The sequence below is a fragment of the Primulina eburnea genome, chromosome 13 (genome assembly GCF_022965805.1).
Source record: "Primulina eburnea isolate SZY01 chromosome 13, ASM2296580v1, whole genome shotgun sequence".
In the NCBI taxonomy this organism is placed as follows: domain Eukaryota; kingdom Viridiplantae; phylum Streptophyta; class Magnoliopsida; order Lamiales; family Gesneriaceae; genus Primulina; species Primulina eburnea.
Genome location: NC_133113.1, coordinates 21,243,139 through 21,263,409, shown reverse-complemented (window position 1 = coordinate 21,263,409; position 20,271 = coordinate 21,243,139). Strand labels below are relative to the sequence as shown.

The 20,271-nt window shown below is 34.7% G+C and overlaps 2 protein-coding genes and 1 pseudogene across 3 annotated transcripts; 2 read left to right on the top strand and 1 right to left on the bottom strand.

Annotated features, from left to right (window-relative positions):
* Positions 1–3,534: 3,534 nt before the first annotated feature.
* LOC140810351 (BRI1 kinase inhibitor 1-like) lies at positions 3,535–4,580 on the top strand (annotated as a pseudogene).
* A 4,145-nt stretch (positions 4,581–8,725) lies between these two features.
* LOC140810143 (protein DCL, chloroplastic-like) lies at positions 8,726–11,406 on the top strand. Its single transcript, XM_073167972.1, is given in 4 exon segments — positions 8,726–9,070; positions 9,073–9,248; positions 10,131–10,245; positions 11,017–11,406. Coding segments are annotated over 4 exon segments (645 nt in total). The 5' UTR covers positions 8,726–8,893; the 3' UTR covers positions 11,194–11,406.
* A 1,106-nt stretch (positions 11,407–12,512) lies between these two features.
* LOC140810141 (THO complex subunit 5B-like) lies at positions 12,513–14,684 on the bottom strand. Of its 2 annotated transcripts, none has more exons than XM_073167970.1 (4): positions 14,314–14,684; positions 13,806–14,142; positions 13,126–13,466; positions 12,513–13,043 (listed from the first exon to the last, which is right to left on the bottom strand). In XM_073167970.1, the coding sequence occupies exons 1-4, from the start codon at positions 14,503–14,505 to the stop codon at positions 12,780–12,782; spliced, it is 1,134 nt and encodes a 377-aa protein (XP_073024071.1). In that variant the 5' UTR covers positions 14,506–14,684; the 3' UTR covers positions 12,513–12,779. The 2 variants fall into 2 exon arrangements, with proteins under 2 accessions (XP_073024071.1, XP_073024072.1); XM_073167971.1 differs by having other exon boundaries at positions 13,126–13,448.
* Positions 14,685–20,271: the final 5,587 nt, after the last annotated feature.

Below are 20,271 nucleotides of genomic sequence, written 5' to 3'. Positions count from 1 at the left end.
AGTACGTGTAGGATTCATGTAATCTCTAAGTGTTCTTCGTCTATCATGATCATGTTGAGATTGAATTTCATCTTCATTTTCTTGGATGGGTTCTTCCGCCATGTTTTGTAAAAATAAAGGGTTGTTTCGAACTGAGTCGACCACTAAGTGTACGTGACCAAATGCTCATGCAAATGCAAAAGAAAAAGAAAAAAAACACACAAAAGCAATAAAAATTCAAATAAACAAAAATAAACTATAAACAATATTAAATAGACTTGAAATTAAATTATACTTCCCCGGCAACGGCGCCAAAAACTTGTTGCGACTTTGATTGTTGCACTCCCAAGAGCATGTTGTCCACAAGTAATATAATTCTGTGAGTCCGAACATCGTATCCACAGGGAAGCTAAGGTAATTACAAGTCCACTACAATGTCTTTTTGTTTTGTTTTTGTTTTTGTTTCTTTTTAATTTTAATTGTTTGAATATTTAATGGGTAAATTTTAATTGTTCAAATTTTAATTAAGTAGTTGAGATTAAAGGATCCACTCTTGGTATTTTAATAAAGTTAACATTAACAAACAATATTGAAATCTACTTAATAAAATGGTTCCAATATATTAAATAATCATATTTATATTATGTTATAAATTATTATCTCATAAATATATAATATATACCAAAACTTATAAATGTGGTCAAGTATTTATTGTGCTATATATATATTTGTAAACACTAAATCAAGGTTCCCACTTTAAATGGTTGGTAAAACCAAACTAACATTTAAATGACCACCAAGAAAATATTATTATGATATATTTATATATAGTAAATCAAGGAATCCAAGTTAAATGGTTGGTAAAACCAAACTAACATTTAAATGGTTCCAAGAATTTAATATTATAATATATTTATATATAATAAATCAAGACATCCACTTTAAATGGTTGGTAATACCAAACTAACATTTAAATGGTTCCAAGAATTTAGTGTAACATATAGCAACAATAAATCAAAACTCCCACTTATAAGTAGGGTATAAAAATGCTTAAAGAAATAAATATAACATAAACAATAAATAATGATTAAATAATATAAAACATAGATTCTTACCTTTTAATAACCTTATTATCATGCCAAGAGTTTCACATTATCATCTCAACTTTAGGAAGTTAGTTATTCATTATTCAAAGTGTAAAACTTTGAATATGAAATTAACATGCTAATTATATTTAAATGAAGAAATAAAGGAAAAATATAGAGAGAAATATTATGAACTCAAAGGTTTGTTCATAGAATGAGGGATATCTCAATACATTACAATGCACCCCTATTTATAGCCAAATTTGGGGAGACAACCACAAATAAAATATTATTTTTTACACATAAGTCTTCATTGGCGTTCCAAGAAATTAATATTATATTACACATCACTTTTGAAAATCTTCTTCTCCGAATTTGCTTCTTCACATAAAAAGAAACATGTGGATAATTGAGTTGTCTAGTTGTAGTATTTTTTTCAGAATATTTGACCAAGTAATTTGAGAGATATGGTCAAAATACTAGAGCATGGTAAAACTGCCACTCCTTTGGTAACTTTCTTTGTTGCTTAATTTGATCCCAATTGTGAGAGGATTTTTATCTCATGCTTGTCAACAATATTGTAGATATTATAATCAACTTTCTACAGGTCCAAGAATCATCTTAATCTCATTTGCAACGCCAAGGTTATTCTTGTTTTATCGAACCTGTAAAAAATAGTAAAAACTTATAATTACACACAACTTATATTTTATACAATTTATTATAAAACATGTAATATTTAAACATTTAATATAACAAAAACTATATATTTATATTATAAAACATTTAATTAATGTACAATTTTTTATCTTTATCAATGTACAATGGCAAGTCTCGACACATTCGTCGAAGACATAATACTGTGCGACAGTTGATCTCTAATGGAGTTATATCTGTTGATTATATTAAATCAAAGGATAACTTAGCGGATCCGCTTACAAAAGCATTAAATAGAGATCAAATGTACTTTCTGTCAAGAGGAATGGGTTTAAAACCTACCAAATAAAGTTTTCATAGTGGCAACCCAACCTTGTAGATTGGAGATCCCAAGATCTTGGTTCAATGGGACAACTAAATTATGAGAACTTGTGGAATCACTCCTCATTCCTAAGACAATGAGTGAAGTTACCTACAAAGGTAGTGAGGTTAAGTATTGTACTTTTAATGATTCCGTAGCTTGCAAAAGCGGGGTAAGTAGGATACCTTTTACAAGGAGATCACCTATGTACGTGTGAGGATGGGCCGCCTCGATGAAAAACGTATGAAGCCAAGATGTGTTCCATGGCCAAAACGGACACAACCGATAACACAAAATGGAAATGGAAGAAAGGTTATCATGTGGCTACAGTTGTCTGGGTTTACATGAACCGCCAAGAAGTTCAAGACATCACGTTCATTTCATGGCCTAGTAAATCCGATTGTATTCCACTACGGCAGGTTCAAAGCCAAAAGCTACCTCTCCTGATGTGATAATTTTTCGTATATACTCTCTCTTATGCATCACGAGCATTCATGCATTAATTTCATTCATGTGGGGGATTGTTGGAATTTTGGTGCTTAATGAATGAAAATTAAGCAAATAAATCAATGTGTTTGATTTGGAAAAATTCGAAACGAAGAACGAAACTTAATGAACGAATATCAAGTTCGGTGGTTCTGAATTAAACTCGAGAAAAGTTCATCAAATGTTGAAAGAACTTAAAACGAGTAGTCGGAACATGTAAGGGACAAAAATCGGAAAAAAAAAATAAAAAATTTCGGCATGAACAGTAGCCGGCGCGCACATGTGCGCGGGTCCGCGCGCATGTGCGCGCGCATGGCAGTGTCATGCGCACATGCGCGCGGGCCTGCGCGCATGTGCGCGCACCTGCCGAGTGCTCTCGGCAGGCGCTGCCGAGCGCGCTCGGCAGCGTGCGAGCGGGCGTGCGCCCCTGCGCGCACAGACGCGTCCCTTCGGGTTTTTTCGAATTTTCTGATGTTTTTTCATCTTCTTGGCATTGTTTGATGATTTTGATCAGTTACAATAGCCAAGGGACACTCCCTATGAATGAAAAATCATGTCTTTTGCATGAAAAACATTAAATGCTTGATATTTTGAAAATAAAACATAACATACACAACATACTCATCTTTTTGCATCTTCTTCTTCCTTCTTCAACAAGAGAGAGTTTCTTCATTTCCTTGTGTTAGAACTTGAATATTTGAGTGCTCATTATTCAAGAGTTGTAGTTGTATCTTGGGAGAAGATTGCCACCAACCTCTAGCACATTGTGAGGGGCAAATTCTTCTTAAGGAGAAAGTGTTCAACACTTGCCTCTACAAGCCATATTCTTTTGATTTCTTCTTGCTTATCCTCTCATTTTTGAATACCCCATACAACATATATATATATATATATATATATATATATATATATATATATATATATATATATATCCACATTTATCAGCTCTATAAATACAATTGATAACTCAACATGCACTAACTAGTTTTTGAGATACAAAATAATTTGCTCGTACACGCCAACCCTCTTCCCACATACGAACATATCGTTATCCTCTCCCTCGTACAAAACTTGCTACCGTTTGTGACCATAAAGGCAGCACAGATAGCAATGAAAATACAGTCTCAAATCGAAAGAAATACAGAAGAAGAGAGCCCTAATGGATACAAATTCAATCCACTGTCACCAACATCCTCTCCTAACCATGAATTCTCCTTCACAACCTCCCTCCATCCGCAGTCGGAAGTTCCCTTTCAAAACAAATCCAACCCTTCATTTGCCATCAACTTATCGCCTGCAGACAAAATTTTCTTCCATGGGCATTTACTTCCTTTGCACTACCTCTCTAATCACCCTATCTACCCCCGCTCCTCCACCGATTCATTCGACAGTTTCACCCTCCCAATTGAAGAACTTCCTGGAGAACATAACTCGAGCTCCAATACTTACACCGACCAGAAAGAATACATCAGCATTGATCATATTAATCCCACTAGCCAAGAAAGTTGTTTTGAAAGAAGAAGCTAGGAGACCTAGGAAACCAATATCCTTCTCTTTCTTTGGGTTTTCGAAAGGGGTGCGAAGAAAAACAGGACAAGGGTAGACAAGAAACAGATGGAAAACAGAAGAGAAAGTCCAAGTTCAACTTAAGAAAAGGTTCATGAGATTCATAAATCCATTTCTTTCTTTAAGAAACAGGAGAATGAATCCTCAGGTCAGTTCCACGTCAAACTTATTTGTCAATTTCGGGGAATTTACGTGTAAGAAACAAGAAGGAACTGAGAGGGAGAATTCTCAGCACCAGCTTCAATGAGGAATTCTCCTACAAATAAATAGTGGCCTTTTGATGGCAAGTGGAACTTCTACTCCTACTGCAAGAGACAGTACCATGGAAGAATTACAGGCCGCAATTCAATCCGCAATTGCTCATTGCAAGAAATCCGTTGCTGCTAAAGAAACAATACATGTGAAATAATTTATAGTTAATTGGCTATATATATGTATGTACAAAATTTACCTTGTCTAATTAAATAGTATTTGTGTAACGAACCGTACTTTACTACTTTTCAAAATTTGCGGAAAAATTAAAAATTTTCTTAAACATAAAATTCATACAGTCGTTACTTATCATTCAACATAATAATATTTAAAATCAACACCCCATACTCAAATTTTCCAACAAAGTACTTATTCCAAATTATCTCACAACCAACATAAAAACATAATATTTTTAAAGTTTTCATAAAACATAAACATAGGGGTCCTTGGGTTTAGCCTTCCACTCAGTCTAAGCCTGCCCCTTGGTCGCCACCTCCTGTCTCCTCATCAACATACTCACCTGCATCGATCAAGTCTAGTGAGTCTAAAGACTCAACACGTATAAACTGGGAATAACGAGTACTACATAATATAATCGCATACAACTTCAAAATAGATCGTACATACTTCAAACTTGAACTTTACATAATAAACTTAAACTTTCATAAACTTGCTCTTTACATAAACTTTGAACATATTTGCATACATAATATGACGTGCCATCACATAAACTTTTCTTTAACATGCTTTCATACTTCAACATACTTAACTTCATCATTTTGTGTAGAGGATGTTTCAAAGCAAGTGACCCATAACATAATAAATATCTGATCAGACAAACCACAGTACTGGGCTGACAGGGACGTATCCACTGCCACATACATGAGATCCCTGTTCATAATTTAACAGGCCAGTTGATCCACGTTCATAATTTAACGCTTCACAACCATGATCTAACCCGTTCATAATTTAACGGGCGGATTGGTCCCCGTTCATCATTTAACGCTTTCCAATCCTAACTTCAAACCCGTTCATAATTTAACGGGGTGGAGAGGTCCTCGGCCACGTTCACCGACTTCCAAACCCATTCACTTTTGGTCACAAGACATTTAGCATACCTCAAAAACTTCAAATATTTTCTTTGCACGTCATACATACTTACTTTGCATTGAGGGATTCGTTGGATGTCAATCGGGTTGTTGCTGCAACATACTAATATGAATACATAAACTTAACTTGTACAACTTAAACGTAAATGTCATGCTTAATCCCAAGCTAAATAAATTCTTAGAACATTCTATAATTTCCCATGACATAACCCTGTAAAACATCATATTAAACCATGGTATAAAACCTCAAATCAAACCTTAAATAATAAAAGAATATACCTAAAATCTGAAGGTACACGGACCCCGTCCCTAGGTCCGTATCATGGTCCGTGTCCGTGCGCTTAAAAATTGTTGTGATGAAATAAGAAGGCACGGACACCGTGCCTACCTCCGTGTCCGGGTCCGTGTCCGCTCTGTTCGACGAATTATTTTATGAAAATTTTGCGACATGTCTATTCTCCCAATTAACACATAAGGCATCAAGATTCATCACTATGAGACCATTCTAGGACACCATAACAATGAACTAAACTTTTATAATCACCCTACAATTCATACGACCCAAAATATTGTCATTTATATTAAAGTTTATTTCTTACGACATCTTAGTAATTCAAGCTCTTAACGACATGAATCAAAACCTCAAAAATACTCTAAACATCATTACTAACTTTCTTATATGCAACAACGATCACTCGTCGATCCCCAACAAAGCTTGCAACATAAAAACTTCAAGAACATATTAAAATTCATAACTTTCTTGAAACACGATTTGAGCAATCATACTAAAAACACCATAACTCACTCGTTTTAATCCAAATAACTCGAATTTTATATCAAATCGAACGTATCGAAAAGATCTACGTTTTTGTAATTAAAAGTTTTCTCAAAATATGTAACGAAAAATCGCAGTTTTCGAAAGAATAACGAAACATGAGTTTTCAGATCTAAAAATAGCAGTCATACTAAAAACACCATAACTCACTCGTTTTTAATCCAAATAACTCGAATTTTATATCAAATCGAACGTATCGAAAAGATCTACGTTTTTGTAATTAAAAGTTTTCTCAAAATATGTACCGAAAAATCACAGTTTTCGAAAGAACAGCGAAACATGAGTTTTCGGATCTAAAAATAGCAGTCATACTAAAAACACCATAACTCACTCGTTTTTAATCCAAATAACTCAATTTTTTATCAAATCGAACGTATCGAAAAGATATACGTTTTTGTAATTAAAAGTTTTCTCAAAATATGTACCGAAAAATCGCAATATTTTATAGAACAACAAAAACGTGAATTTGGTGATCCAAAATTGTTTCAAACTTGATCTAGACGTGATTGCTCAAACTTCTACGCATCGCACATATAATTTTTGCATAAATAACAACACAACGCATAATATGACAAGATCGATGCTTCAAGAACAGAATATACGTGCTTTTTTATATTTAAAAATACCGAAACGACGATACCGAAGCGGAGATGATACGGGAGACGATCCGGGACGAACTTGGCTCAATTTCTTCAAAGAAAACTTACTAAATATATGCTGGAAATTTTTAGAGGAGATGTGCTCGTTGAATGAAAAAAAAAAGAAGGAAGAAAATGAAATAAATAAATTGAGAGAGGAGTGTTTTAAAAACACAACCTTCTCTTTAGTCAAAAAGTTTAATAGCATGTTTTGTTTTGTGTATTGTGTTGTGTGTGTGTGTACGTGTATATGTGTGTGTAAATGTGTGAGTGTGTGTGTGAGTCAAAGTGTGTGTGCTTGTGTGTTGATATATATATGTGTATATATATATACCTACATATATATAAACAATTGTAACATATGTATTTAATATACTAAAAATCTATTTAAAAACATTTAACATACTAATTTAAAATAAATCTCATATTAACCCCACTATAAATTTTAAATTTAAATAAGATGCACAAATACTACAACTCTAAAATTTTAAAATCAATTAATCATTTAAATAATTAAGCTCTTAAATTACTAAAATTAATTAAATTATTTAAAATACTCCATCCTTATCTTAAATAAAATACTGTATTAAAATTTACTAAAAAAAATCGTCCCTATCTCCTTTCCTCGATCTCGCCTCGAATAATCGCCTGAAACATAAAACTCTAGAAAACATTTTAACATACATTAAATAAACATAAATAATTAAAATAATAAATTTCATAAATTAAATATATGCATGGATTTACGTATACTGATTTTAGGCTTTACAATTTGAATTTCTGTTCGATTCTTTTTACCAATAATTTCTAGTTTGCATGAATTTGAACAAGTTACGAACTATCAATATTTAGTTTAAATTGATAGCTTGATGATTATCGATCGGAATGTGCAGTTTTTGGGAGATCACACGTGGCTTTCGTGGTTTTCAATAAACAACGTGTATATAAAATATTCCTATATGCAAAAACTTATAAATAAAAGGGTAATTCTTTTGGAAGAACGTAACTCCACACTTTTCTTGCTTCAAAGTCGTGCACGTTAACTTGTGTAGACTGAAAATTTGACTTTTTTAAGGAGATGTTATCGCTCGCAAATGCATATCATTAAATAGTTTATACAAAATTAGAATATATAGAAAATTTAAACATTATAAAAGCAAACACTACGACCGATCGAGAGACCTATCAATTGAACAGTATGAGTTCATTAATTTTGGAAATGATTTTGCCACAAAATTGAAAAAGATATAAAGCCCCACAAAAAAAGAGAACATAAATGGGCTCGATAAAGCTTAAGAAAAAGAGAACACTACAAGAAAAACACAGATTAGTCTACAGAAAAATAAGACCACTTTAGTATTTCGGTCTCACATTACTAACTGACAACGTCATCGGTCTCAAATTTATCGGTCTCCGATTAGAGACATAAATAAAATTCAGTATTCAATTTGTAAGTAGAATAAAAAGTCGTGATACAAAAATAATATTAAATAAAAAAATGTGAAGAAATAAATTTAGTGACCGATATTACAAGCTTCGGTATCAAATTAGAGACTGATAGATTATATCGATCTCTAATTTGAAACCGATACACTATATCGGTCTCAACTTAGAGACCGATATATAGAATCGGTGACCGACAAAATCTATGGGTCTCTAATTTATTTAGCGACCGATATTTCAAACTTCGGTCTCAAATTAGATACCAAAATTATTGGCGGTTTGTAATTCGGTTACAAATCTCCGATTTGCATACAGGAAGGAGGAGACTCGACTTTTTTTCCATGAAAATCACCTTACGTAATCCACCTTATGATTTGTTTGAACGAAAGCTCTACAGGCAGTACCGCAAACGATGAACAAAATGTCAAGTATATGTAGTGAAGCAGTAAAATAATTCTCTTCCTCTTTACTTCATCATCAAAATGGCTTTAATTCCTTTTTCGAATCCTCCACCAATCGGTGCCTTTCGAAGAAATTCCATCTCACAGAACCTAACTGCATCTCCATTTTTGTTATCTTTTCCATTCAATAGTCCAAGATTGCGTATTAGTTTTACGATAAAGGCCGGGTCGTCCGGAGTGGCGAGGAGACGGCGGCGTATGGGTCGGATTTTCTGAGGAAGCCTGCTGTGTCACACTCTGCTGATGAAATGCCGGAGAAAGCAAGTGGGAAAGTGGGTGGTGGAGGTGGTGATGCCTGGGTGGATTGGGAGGACCAGATTTTGGAGGATACCGTGCCGCTGGTGGGCTTTGTGAGAATGATCCTGCATTCTGGAAAGTAAGCTCTTTCCTCTCTCTTTTTTCGCAATCTTTTATATTTTATGGATTGCGTTCCAGTTCCTTTAAATTTAGCAATTTTTGTGCGTGATTGCTCATTTGTCTGCTAAATTTTATTAATTTATTTACATTATTGCAAGAATAAGGAAGGATACGGAAAGATAAAATGGTCCGCATTTGGATGTTTCAGTGAGTATGCCCAATTCCCATTCGGATGCTGTAATTGTCTTATTAAACCTCAAAGCTGTTCATATGAATAAGTTACTCATTTTGAATATGGACGAAGGTTGCATAATAGTTTAATTGTGAAGTTATTGCAAGTAACTGAGAGCTGTTGGATGGCCAAGCTGATGCTGGAACATGTAGGAGTATAGGTTTAATGGATATGAATTCTACAATTGATAGGTTAGAATATGGATAGTAAATAATAAATATCATTCAAGGAAAAAATTGTATTCGAACCGGTCCAATTGTTTCTAGTTATTGTGTCCATTGAGAATGACAAATGTGATGATGTTTGTGCTTAGAATGGTATTATTCAAGACTTGATGCTCACAATTAATTTCCATTTCCAACTTGTAAGATGGTGAAGTCTGATTCTTGATTTCGATTTACATGTCAATTTATATTCGTTCATAATTTGTAATATATCTCAAATACTATCCAGGTAACCATTTCAGTCCCAACTCCAATAGTATCCCTTGCTTCTACCACACACTGTTTATGTGTATGTAACTATTACAAATATACCATGTGTGTATTATTAAAAGATCAAGGTTTTAAGCTTTACACTTGATTGTCTTCCAGGGCATCAGCACGCCTAGGATTTTAGTGCTTATTACATTCGTATTGACCAAACACATATAATTTGTCTCCTCTGCAGATATGAAAGTGGAGATAGATTGAGTCCAGAACACGAGAAAATAATTCTTGAGAGGTTGCTTGCATATCACCCTGAGTATAGAAAGAAGATTGGATGTGGAGTTGATTACATCACGGTCTCTCTCTCTCTCTATATATATATATGTGTGTGTGTGTGTGTGTGTGTGTGTGTGTGTGTGTGTGTGCGTACACGCGCGCGCTCATAACATTAAATGGATGCTTATTCCATGGTAGATTGTTGAAAGTAATGGGGGATTAATACCGTTTTGAACAGAAGTGAGGACTTTTAACTATCATCTTGGAAATACTGAATTAAGTATTTCAGCAAACAATATATATATGTATATTGAAAAGAAGTGTTTGATGTAAACTAAAGATATTGAAGAATACGAGAAACATTATAACTGAGAAAATATACTGGAATATCCTTGGGTTATTAAATAAAATTGTCGTTTTGATGGAAACTAAAACAACTCTGGAAAAAGTATGGTCATCTCTTGTAAAATTGAGTATTGATAACTAGTGTGAAAATAACCTTTAATGTGTGATAGATATGCGCTTAATAGATTGTGTGCAGAAATAAAATGGTATTAATTTTATTCATGGCACTTGGATAAAAGGAATCTAAAAGTTTGTTCTGTTTTGACTGTACATGTTTCATGGTACTAGAATAAAAGATGGCTCTATTACATGAAATAAAGGGTACGAAAATTTTACATTGTGAGTTTGTGTTTCATGGAATTCTCGGAAACACAAAATCCTTTAAAAATTACAGCCAACCGTAGATCATGTTCCTGGTTTCATTTTTCTGAGAATACATTTTCAGGAAATATTTTTCGAAAATACATAACCTAATATACCCTTTGTTTCTTGTGTGCACTTGACAGATTGGGTACCATCCTGATTTTGAGGGTTCGAGATGTTTATTCCTAGTCCGTAAAGATGGAGAATTGGTGGATTTCTCCTACTGGAAATGCTTGAAGGGTTTGATCCAGACAAATTATCCTCTATACGCTGACAGTTTTATTCTCAGACATTTTAGAAAGCGCAGACGTAACGACTGAGAAGGTAAACTAGTTCTTCTTGGCTAGTCTGTTTTGGCCGGAAATTTTTGTTGCCTATGACTTGATGGGTGTCTTAGAGTTGGTCGCATCACTTGATATTTGTGCCAAATACTCTTGTATCATTTGTTGTAAATTAGGATTCGAGCGACTCCTATGCATATGGAGGAGACAGTGTTGGAGAGCTAATTCTAGAATAAATGTGATTGGGCTCGTCTCTATTAAATATAAATGAATTTTTACATTAAATCCATCCGAAAACCCAGGTAGATAAAAAGCACTTGGGTCTAAAAGTCAAAGCACGTGTTCCCAACTCAACTCATGGACCGGCCCACTTCCATGTCTAACAGGCTATGTTTCCATTTGTCTTACTGTTTTTTTTCTATACCCATTCTTAACCTTAATCTTTCCAGGCAAACACAATTAGTCCTTGGCATGCAGCTGTTTATTTTCATAAATTAATTCCTAAAATTTAAATTTATAAAGATATTATTCTCTTTCGGACAATTTCTTACCTAATACCCTTATTCACATAATTAATAATTTTCCAAAAGTTAAAAGTTTTCTAACCTTAGGCAAAAGCCAGTCATGTAGACATTCCCTTATAATGTTGTTGAATAAGTACGGTGTTTAATAATTAATAAAGTGCATGAATTTTACTTAAAAGAGTATGGAGATCAACTATTATGTCACATTACGTCTGATTGAAGAATGTCTTTTATCTAAATCGTTTGCCATCTAGCGAATATGGTAATAATTAGGACAAGCCGATCCACTTTCTTTTTTTGGTAAGTCATAAGTACCAAATTTTGGTTGAATTGATCATAAATTTATAATGATATGTATTATAACAGAGTCGGTTATTATGCTTTAAATTATAATTGTCAGTTTTGCTTAAAAATCAAATCAGAACTTATAAATGACTATAACCCAAAAAAAAAAAAAAAAGATGTGCTTTTTTCCCCGAATGAAAGAGATTGATTATATTTTGCTCATGGTCCATTCCCTCAGAGATTAGTAAACTAACGAAAATAAAAACTTATTTTCTTTTAAATTTCTATATATGTTTAACGAGTTTGGGATCTGTTTTACAATGAAATAGACGACTTGTATGATACAATTATTATAAAGTGATTGAGATCTTACCGATGACATTTACAAGTTATGAACCAAAAAACTACAAAAAGGTATTTGATCTTTTGTCTTTTTCCTGTTAGAAGACTCGTGCCGAGACCATTGCTAATAACCCATGTTAACTCCCTATAAGTCAACCAAGATTTCCAGCTTTAAACAAACATTAAACAAGCCATGATACAGGAGAGTAGAACTATTCAAGATATTAATCAAAGTGAGAACACAAAGACTAGACATCTCCACAAGACACTTCGTAGGATACAGAGGAAAGTCAAATTCAAATTCGGAAGAGACCCAAAATATCTATATATGCTATGATATTAAAACAGATTCCAACACTACAAATGGTACACAGAGCGCAATCAGTTTCAACTTATTCTTTTCATACCCTGATACCCTTACAGATCTATCGTTTTTAACAATGCATTGCTACAATAAACATTCTGGGCAGCGACTCACTCAAGAGCCAGCTGCGACTTTTTCCGAGCACGAATCCTTTGCACAACTGTCTCAACCCTATTCTGCTGACGATACAATGACAGAGCCGATAAAATGGAAGAGTGCTTAACAGTTTCCATATTTGGATCTTCAGTAACTGAAACCAGTGGAGACACCTCTGGCAAAAAATCAATGCCTGCCAAATGCTGAGCCCATTTGTATGGTCGTAAAGTTCTCCTTTCATCAAATGAACAAGAATTTCCAATGCAGAGCTTGGCTGACTGCAAACATTGAAACTGATCACTTTAATGCTAACGAAGCATGCATTAAGTTCATCAGTAATGCACAATCTCACAATCAAACCTGCTGAGGGAGCTCAAGACCAGCGTCATCAGGAAACAAGTTACACAATATACTATTTGGAAGAACTTCATCAGAATCCTCCACTCCTACACACACGACATTCAACTTTATCAAGTATTCAAACTTCAAGGTAATAAGTTTTGCCGAGTTTGAATTGGAAGCCTCATCATCATGGATGTGTAGGGAAACTTTCAGAGGATGACTCTGATATATTCCAGACTGGTCAAGATTTTCCATGCCTGGAACCTTCTTTGGTCGCTTTCTCCTCCGTTGACCATCATCTTCTTCTTCATCAGGCACATCATCTTCTAACTTTGAATTCTCTAAGTTCGTAGATGTAGCTAAAAATTAATGGATTAGGTAATATTAATTGGATTCGCTTAAAGAGCAGTACTCCAAGAAATACAAAATTAGAGAAAAATAAAACAAGTTAAAACCCCGATCGAGCACTTGTAGAATCAAACAAACTAATGGTACAAAAGTCAACAGCATTCCAATCCTTGTTATAATAATTTTCTTCCCTGCTTAATATCGAATATTTTCATTCACATCTAAGCACATACAAATCAATGCCCCAACATTTGCAACAACAAATGTAATGTCTCGTGCATAGAAATGGAGAGGTACATAAAACTATGTAATGTAACCCAACAACCTTAAAGATTAGTAGGCATAGTTACCAGTGTCCTTGTTTGCCAGCCGGCGGGTAAAAGCCAAAGCGTCCTTAATATTTCCAGTAATCTCCAGTTCAATATTCTCTCCAAAGGCTTCCTTGTGAGCAAATAATTGAGAATAGGTCACGTATAAAGGAGGTGGAAGCAATTCTGCTAATTGCTGCTGCTTCAGATTCTTGGTGTGCAGAACACCTAACTGATGCTGCACAGGCAAGGATGCTTTCTTGAGAGCTTTGAGGTGTGAAGGGAGGCTTGATAAGAACTTTTTCCTGTTAGCAATGGTCTCTTGAAGAACTTTCTTTTGTTGTTCCAATTTATCGCGTAGCTTACATAATTCTTTACGCTGACAAGCAAATATGTAAATACGTCATTTCCTCAACAGCGTTATTTAATGCATTGACTATCTAACACACGAGCTAACAGACACAAAGAAGGAGAGGGGGAATGTTGGAGAGAAGAAGAGTTAAGGAGTAAATGAGCAAAAGACAAAATGAAATCGTACTAAAAGGTTTACCTGGAATTGCTCATAGTTGAGCCTTTTAAGTATCAAGTCATGGTTGCTATCAGTTGATAATACAGGGCTTTTTATCTCCTCTGTAGCATTCGAGAAAAACTCTTCCTCAGGTCCAAGATCAATGTCGGGGTACTTAGTCCTGAAATATTTGCAAGCTTTTATAGCTTTGACGTAGTGATTTTTCTCATACATCAAGTTATGGAGCTGCAAGGTTGTGAAGTCCACCGGGGTCTTAGCACGCTCTGTTTCGGCTTTAACCCGATGTTCTTCAAGCAAGATGGACCTGTTTGCCTGTTTCCGGAGCAATCTGCACCATATTAGCTCTAGCTAACAATGAACTGTTCACAGCCTAATTTCCCACCATGTGACATCCAGAAGTATCTCGCCAGGCTCCGCCATCGTCTCCTCCATTTTCCAAATCACCAAGCAGCTCCGAGTTCAAGTTGTCTCGCGACGCAGGGAAGAGTCTAAAGTTGTCGAGGCCTGGCCCGCCAAATCCAAATAGTGGACTGGGTTGTTAATTTTTCAGCCAGTCCACTCTTCTTCGTATTACGGTGGGTTTGTAAAACAATGTGTCAAATATAATTATTAAAAAAATTCTGTTGATAATATCTGTTGTGACGGGTCGGGATGTCTGGAAGTTAATTTGCTCTGTTTAATGGGATTCTACATCATCTTATTTGAAACTCCATTATGACGTCGAATAAAAATTATTATTATTAATGAAACTTATAGATTGATTATTTTTGTATAATTGGCTAGGGAATTTATTGACAGGGAATTTATTGACTCAAGTGTAATAAACAATCTTTATTTTAATATAATTTATTTTTAATGGTTTCGTTATACTTTATCTGTATACCCATGCAAGCAGCATAGATAAAGTCCTTGATTATGCTTTAATACAAATTAATCATAATTCGATGTTGAAACTCATTTGTAACACTGCATATTCTAAATTCGTTCCTAGTCAATTCAGCCGCCTAAAACAGGGATAAAAGTCACTTGAGCTCGAGACTAGCATCTGTGTTGGAAACTAGATTCTGGAGTTTGACAAAACATAAATCAATCGATTAACAAAATATGAATCAACTGATGCGCACAAGCAAATTCGGCAACTGAAGCAAGTTGATACAATGATATAAGGCAAACTGATCAACTGATCAGTTTGTCAACTGAAGACGTCTCGGGAAAGAACAAAGGAGACATAACAGATTACAAGAACTTCGCACTTCAATCATTACAGCATAGAACAATGTGTTTCGGCTATTGCAATTAAGACGCCGTATCACAATCAATGAAGAGAACATTGCCCAAGGAATGATGAAGTGGCAATCAACGGATACTAGAATTCAAATACATATCAAAGTTACCGTTGAAAATGAAGTATAAATATAACTGAAGAACAGCAGATAAAGTAGAGACGATAAGCTTGCTGTTACTCTGTCAAAATCTCAGCTCACTCTCATTTGAATTATTCGTAGCAATCAAGGCTACAATCTGAGCTTATTAGCACTATCTAAAAGCTGTTAGAATCAATTGTGCTAATATCAGTTACGTACTGAAAATATTGTGTAGAACTAAGAGTTTCAGTTTTGGCAGTTGTAAGTCCAAACTGAAGTGGGTCTGTACAAGTGTTGTACTTGATCAAAGTCTTTTAGTGAATATCCTATCCTTGTGATAGAAGGGGTGACGTAGGAGTAATTAAATTCTCCGAACATCCAGAAACAACTCTTGCATATTTCTTTCAGTTTCGTATTCTATCTTTCAATCAGTTACTTTCCGCAACTATTCTAGTTTAACTGATTGTTATTGACCAACAAGATTCCGAGATTCAGTTTGTCACCAAACCGAACTCAAATATTGTTAAAGAACATTTTTAAGTGTGAGTGTTTATTCAAACCCCCTCCCCCCCCTTCTAAACACTCTTATTACGAGAACCGATCCTATCAAGTGGTATCAGAGCAGTTGAATCTTGTTTTTGAATACTTCTGATCTATAAATATGTTAGCATGACTTCTTTCAATAAAATTCCTATGTTCTCAAGAGAAGATTTTGATGACTGGAAAATCAGAATGCAAGCTCACTTAGCTGCACAAGATGATGATATGTGGTTTGTCATAACAGACGGACCCATGAAGATTCTGAAAGCAAACACAGCAATAGCCATAACTGAAGGGGCACCACAGAGAATTCAGAAGCCCAGAGAAGAGTGGACAACTGAGGACAAGAGAAAAGCCAATCTTGACAATGTGGCCAAAGATACTCTATACAAAACACTGGATAAAGAAACCTTCCACAAAATAAAGATGTGCAAAACAGCAAAAGAAATTTGGGAGAAGTTGATTCAGTTATATGAAGGAAATGACCAAACAAAAGAAAATAAACTATCTGTTGCTGTCCAGAAATTTGACAATATCAAAATGAAGGTTGGAGAGTCAATGAATGAGTATGATGAAAGGGTGAGCAGTATTGTAAATGAATTAAATGCACTCGGAAAAGTGCATACTAACAAAGAGGTTGCATTAAAAGTAATGAGAGGTCTTCCAAAGGAATGGGACGTCAAAACTATGGCTATGAGAGAATCAAAAGACTTGAACCAGATCGAAATTCATGAACTGTTTGCTGATTTAAAAGCTTATGAATTTGAAATGCAGAACAGAGAAGGAGAACCATCTACTCCTACAACTACAACTGCCTTAGCAGCTGTCAGAACTGAATCAAGCAGTTCAGCTGAGAAATATGTTGATCAGTTAAGCAATGATGCAATGTCATTATTCATCAAAAAGTTCGGGAGGTTCATGAGAAAGAACCAAGGAAACTTTCAGAAGCAATACCAGAAAAATAATTCAAAAGAAGAAACAAATGCTTGCTACAATTGTGGCAAAACAGGTCATTACATTGCAGACTGTCCTAAACCTAAAAAGGACAGTCAAGGATCAACTGACAAAAGAAAAAAACCATATGAGCATAAGAGAAGGCCCAGAGATGATAAGAAAACCAACAGAAAGAAATACGAAGTTCTATTAGCAGAAGTGAACAAATCCAAATGGGCATAAACTGATAGTGATGAATCAGAACCAGAAAGCTCATATAGCTCAAGTGATGAAGAGGAAGTCAAATGTCTAATGGCAAATGATGCTGAAGCAGAATCTACAAGTCAACAGGTATTTGATTTTAGTTCAATTGATTTTACAAGAGAATAACTCATTTTGACATTGCATGATATGGTAAATGAGTACCAGAAACTTGCATCATCATTTGAGGAAATGAAATCAAAGCAAAATGATCCCATAGACAACAAAACCAAAACTGATGAATCAGTTGATGAGTTGAGTCTAAGAAGGGAAATTGCTGAGCTAAAAGCGGAGAAAAAGAAAGATCAGTCACTGATCCAGAAATTGATCCTTGAAAATTCAAAACAGACTGAACTCATTCAATCTTGGAATAAGTCGTCTACTGCATTGAATGAGATGCATAATTCTCAAAAATCAGTTTCTGACAAAACTGGTTTAGGGTTCAGTAATCAAGGAGAAACACTTTCAAAAGATACACAACCACAGTTGACAGTAAACAAAGGAAAGTACATTCAATTTGTCAGATCAACAGTAGATCAAGAAAAATTTGAGCCTAGCAAAATGAATGAACAATCCATTGAGAATATGTATAAGGGCAAAAGACATGGAGTTGGTTACAGTCCAAAAATCTCTACTGACTCAGTAAGTCAGTCATCAAAAATGTTTGGAAGGAATCGTTCAAATAACTATTCGAATTATCACAACTGCAAACCAGTCCAGAAAAGATACAGACTAAACAATCAGTCGAACCAAATCAAAATGCATACTGTGTCATCTGTACAACACACACCTAACACACAGAAGCCGAGAAAAACAATTTGGAACATAGCTACTGGAAAGACAGTTAGACTAATCCAAGTATGGATTCCAAAGGGACTAATAAGTCGTGGACCCAAATAGATATGGGTACCAAATCATATTATGTATGTGCTTGCAGGTAACAGGTACAGATAAAAATTCAATATGGTATTTGGACAGCGGTTGCTCACGACATATGACAGGAGATGCAAGTATGCTATCTCAACTGACCAAATATAGTGGTCCAAACATCAGTTTCGGAGATAATTCCAAAGGTAAAACCGTGGGTAAGGGTAAGATTATCCATGGTAACTTTACTATTAAAGATGTTTTATTGGTAGAAAATCTAAAATATAACTTGATTAGTAGAAGTCAGTTATGCGACAATGGATTTTTGGTACAATTTGATAAAAACTCATGCTCAGTTAAAACATCAACTGATGAAATCATACTAACTGGCAAACGATGTGGAAACACATATAAAGTCAGTTGGAATGAACAGCCTCATGCACCAGTTTGCTTCATTGCTTCAAATTCATCTCAAAACTGGTTATGGCATAAAAGATTAAATCATTTAAACTTTAAATCCATTGCTTATCTGAGTAAACATGAACTTGTAACTGGTTTGCCCAAAATAAATTTTTCAAAAGAAAAACTTTGCTCAGCATGTCAGTATGGAAAACAAGTACGATCTTCTTTCAAAAACAAGGGCTGTAAATCTTCATCCCGATGCTTAGAACTATTGCACATGGATCTCTTTGGTCCAATTCCAGTCATGAGCTTAGGGGGAATGAAATACACCATGGTGGTCGTAGATGATTTTTCAAGATTTACTTGGGTTATATTTCTAAAATCCAAAGACCATACGGCTGCACAACTGATTAAACTCTTCAAAAGACTTTTAAATGAAAAATCAGTTGGGATTGATCGAATCAGATCTGATCGAGGAACTGAATTCATCAATCAAACACTTTCAAATTTTCTAGAAAATACTGGAATCAAGCATGAGCTCTCAGCAGCAAGAACTCCTCAGCAAAACGGTGTAGCTGAGAGAAGAAATCGGACCCTAAAAGAAGCTGCTAGAACAATGCTTGCTGATTCTGGGATTTCTCAAAGATTTTGGGCAGAGACAGTAAACACTGCGTGTTATACTCAGAACAGATCGATGATTAATAAGAATCATATGAAAACACCATATGAGATCTGGTATGGAAGAAAAAGTATAATCACCTATTTCAAAATATTTGGATGTAGATGCTTTATTCATGATAATGGTAAAAATTACTTAAAGGCATTTGATGCCAAATCTGCAGAAGGAATTTTCCATGGATATTCATCAGTTAGTATAGCTTATAGAATCTTTAATAAGAAAACTTTAAATGTTGAAGAATCCGCGCATGTTAATTTTGATGAAACTGTACTAACTGATAAGCCAAATGATCAAGTTGAGCTAGCTGATCGATTGACAGATATAAGTTTGGACGATGATGATAAAGATGAAAGTCATAACAATCAAGACATCTTCCAAACACCAGAACCAGAGATTTTAGATCAATTAAATGAGCAGGAAGTCAATGACAACAATCAGTTATTAAAGGAAACTGATAACACTCAAATACCAGCTGTTGAGACATTAACTGAAGCTGAAAATTGCACTCAGATGTCAACTGAAGAAGTTGCTGATGCAACAAATACAGAATACAGATGGAAAAAGTCACATCCACCTCATCTAGTAATAGGAAATCCATCTGATCCTGTAAGAACTCACAATCAAATGTTAAATTTATTTATTCACTCAGCCTTCGTCTCACAACTGGAACCAAAGAAAACTGATGAAGCTCTTGCTGATCTTAACTGGGTAAATGCTATGCAAGAAGAGCTGAATCAGTTCACTCACAATAACGTCTGGAACTTAGTTCCAAGACCAACTTCAAAAACCATTATAGGAACAAAATGGGTGTACAGGAATAAGCTAAATGAGGATGGCTCAGTTATACGCAACAAAGCTAGACTAGTAGCACAAGGATATAAGCAAGAAGAAGGAATTGACTACGATGAGACGTATGCTCCAGTTGCAAGATTG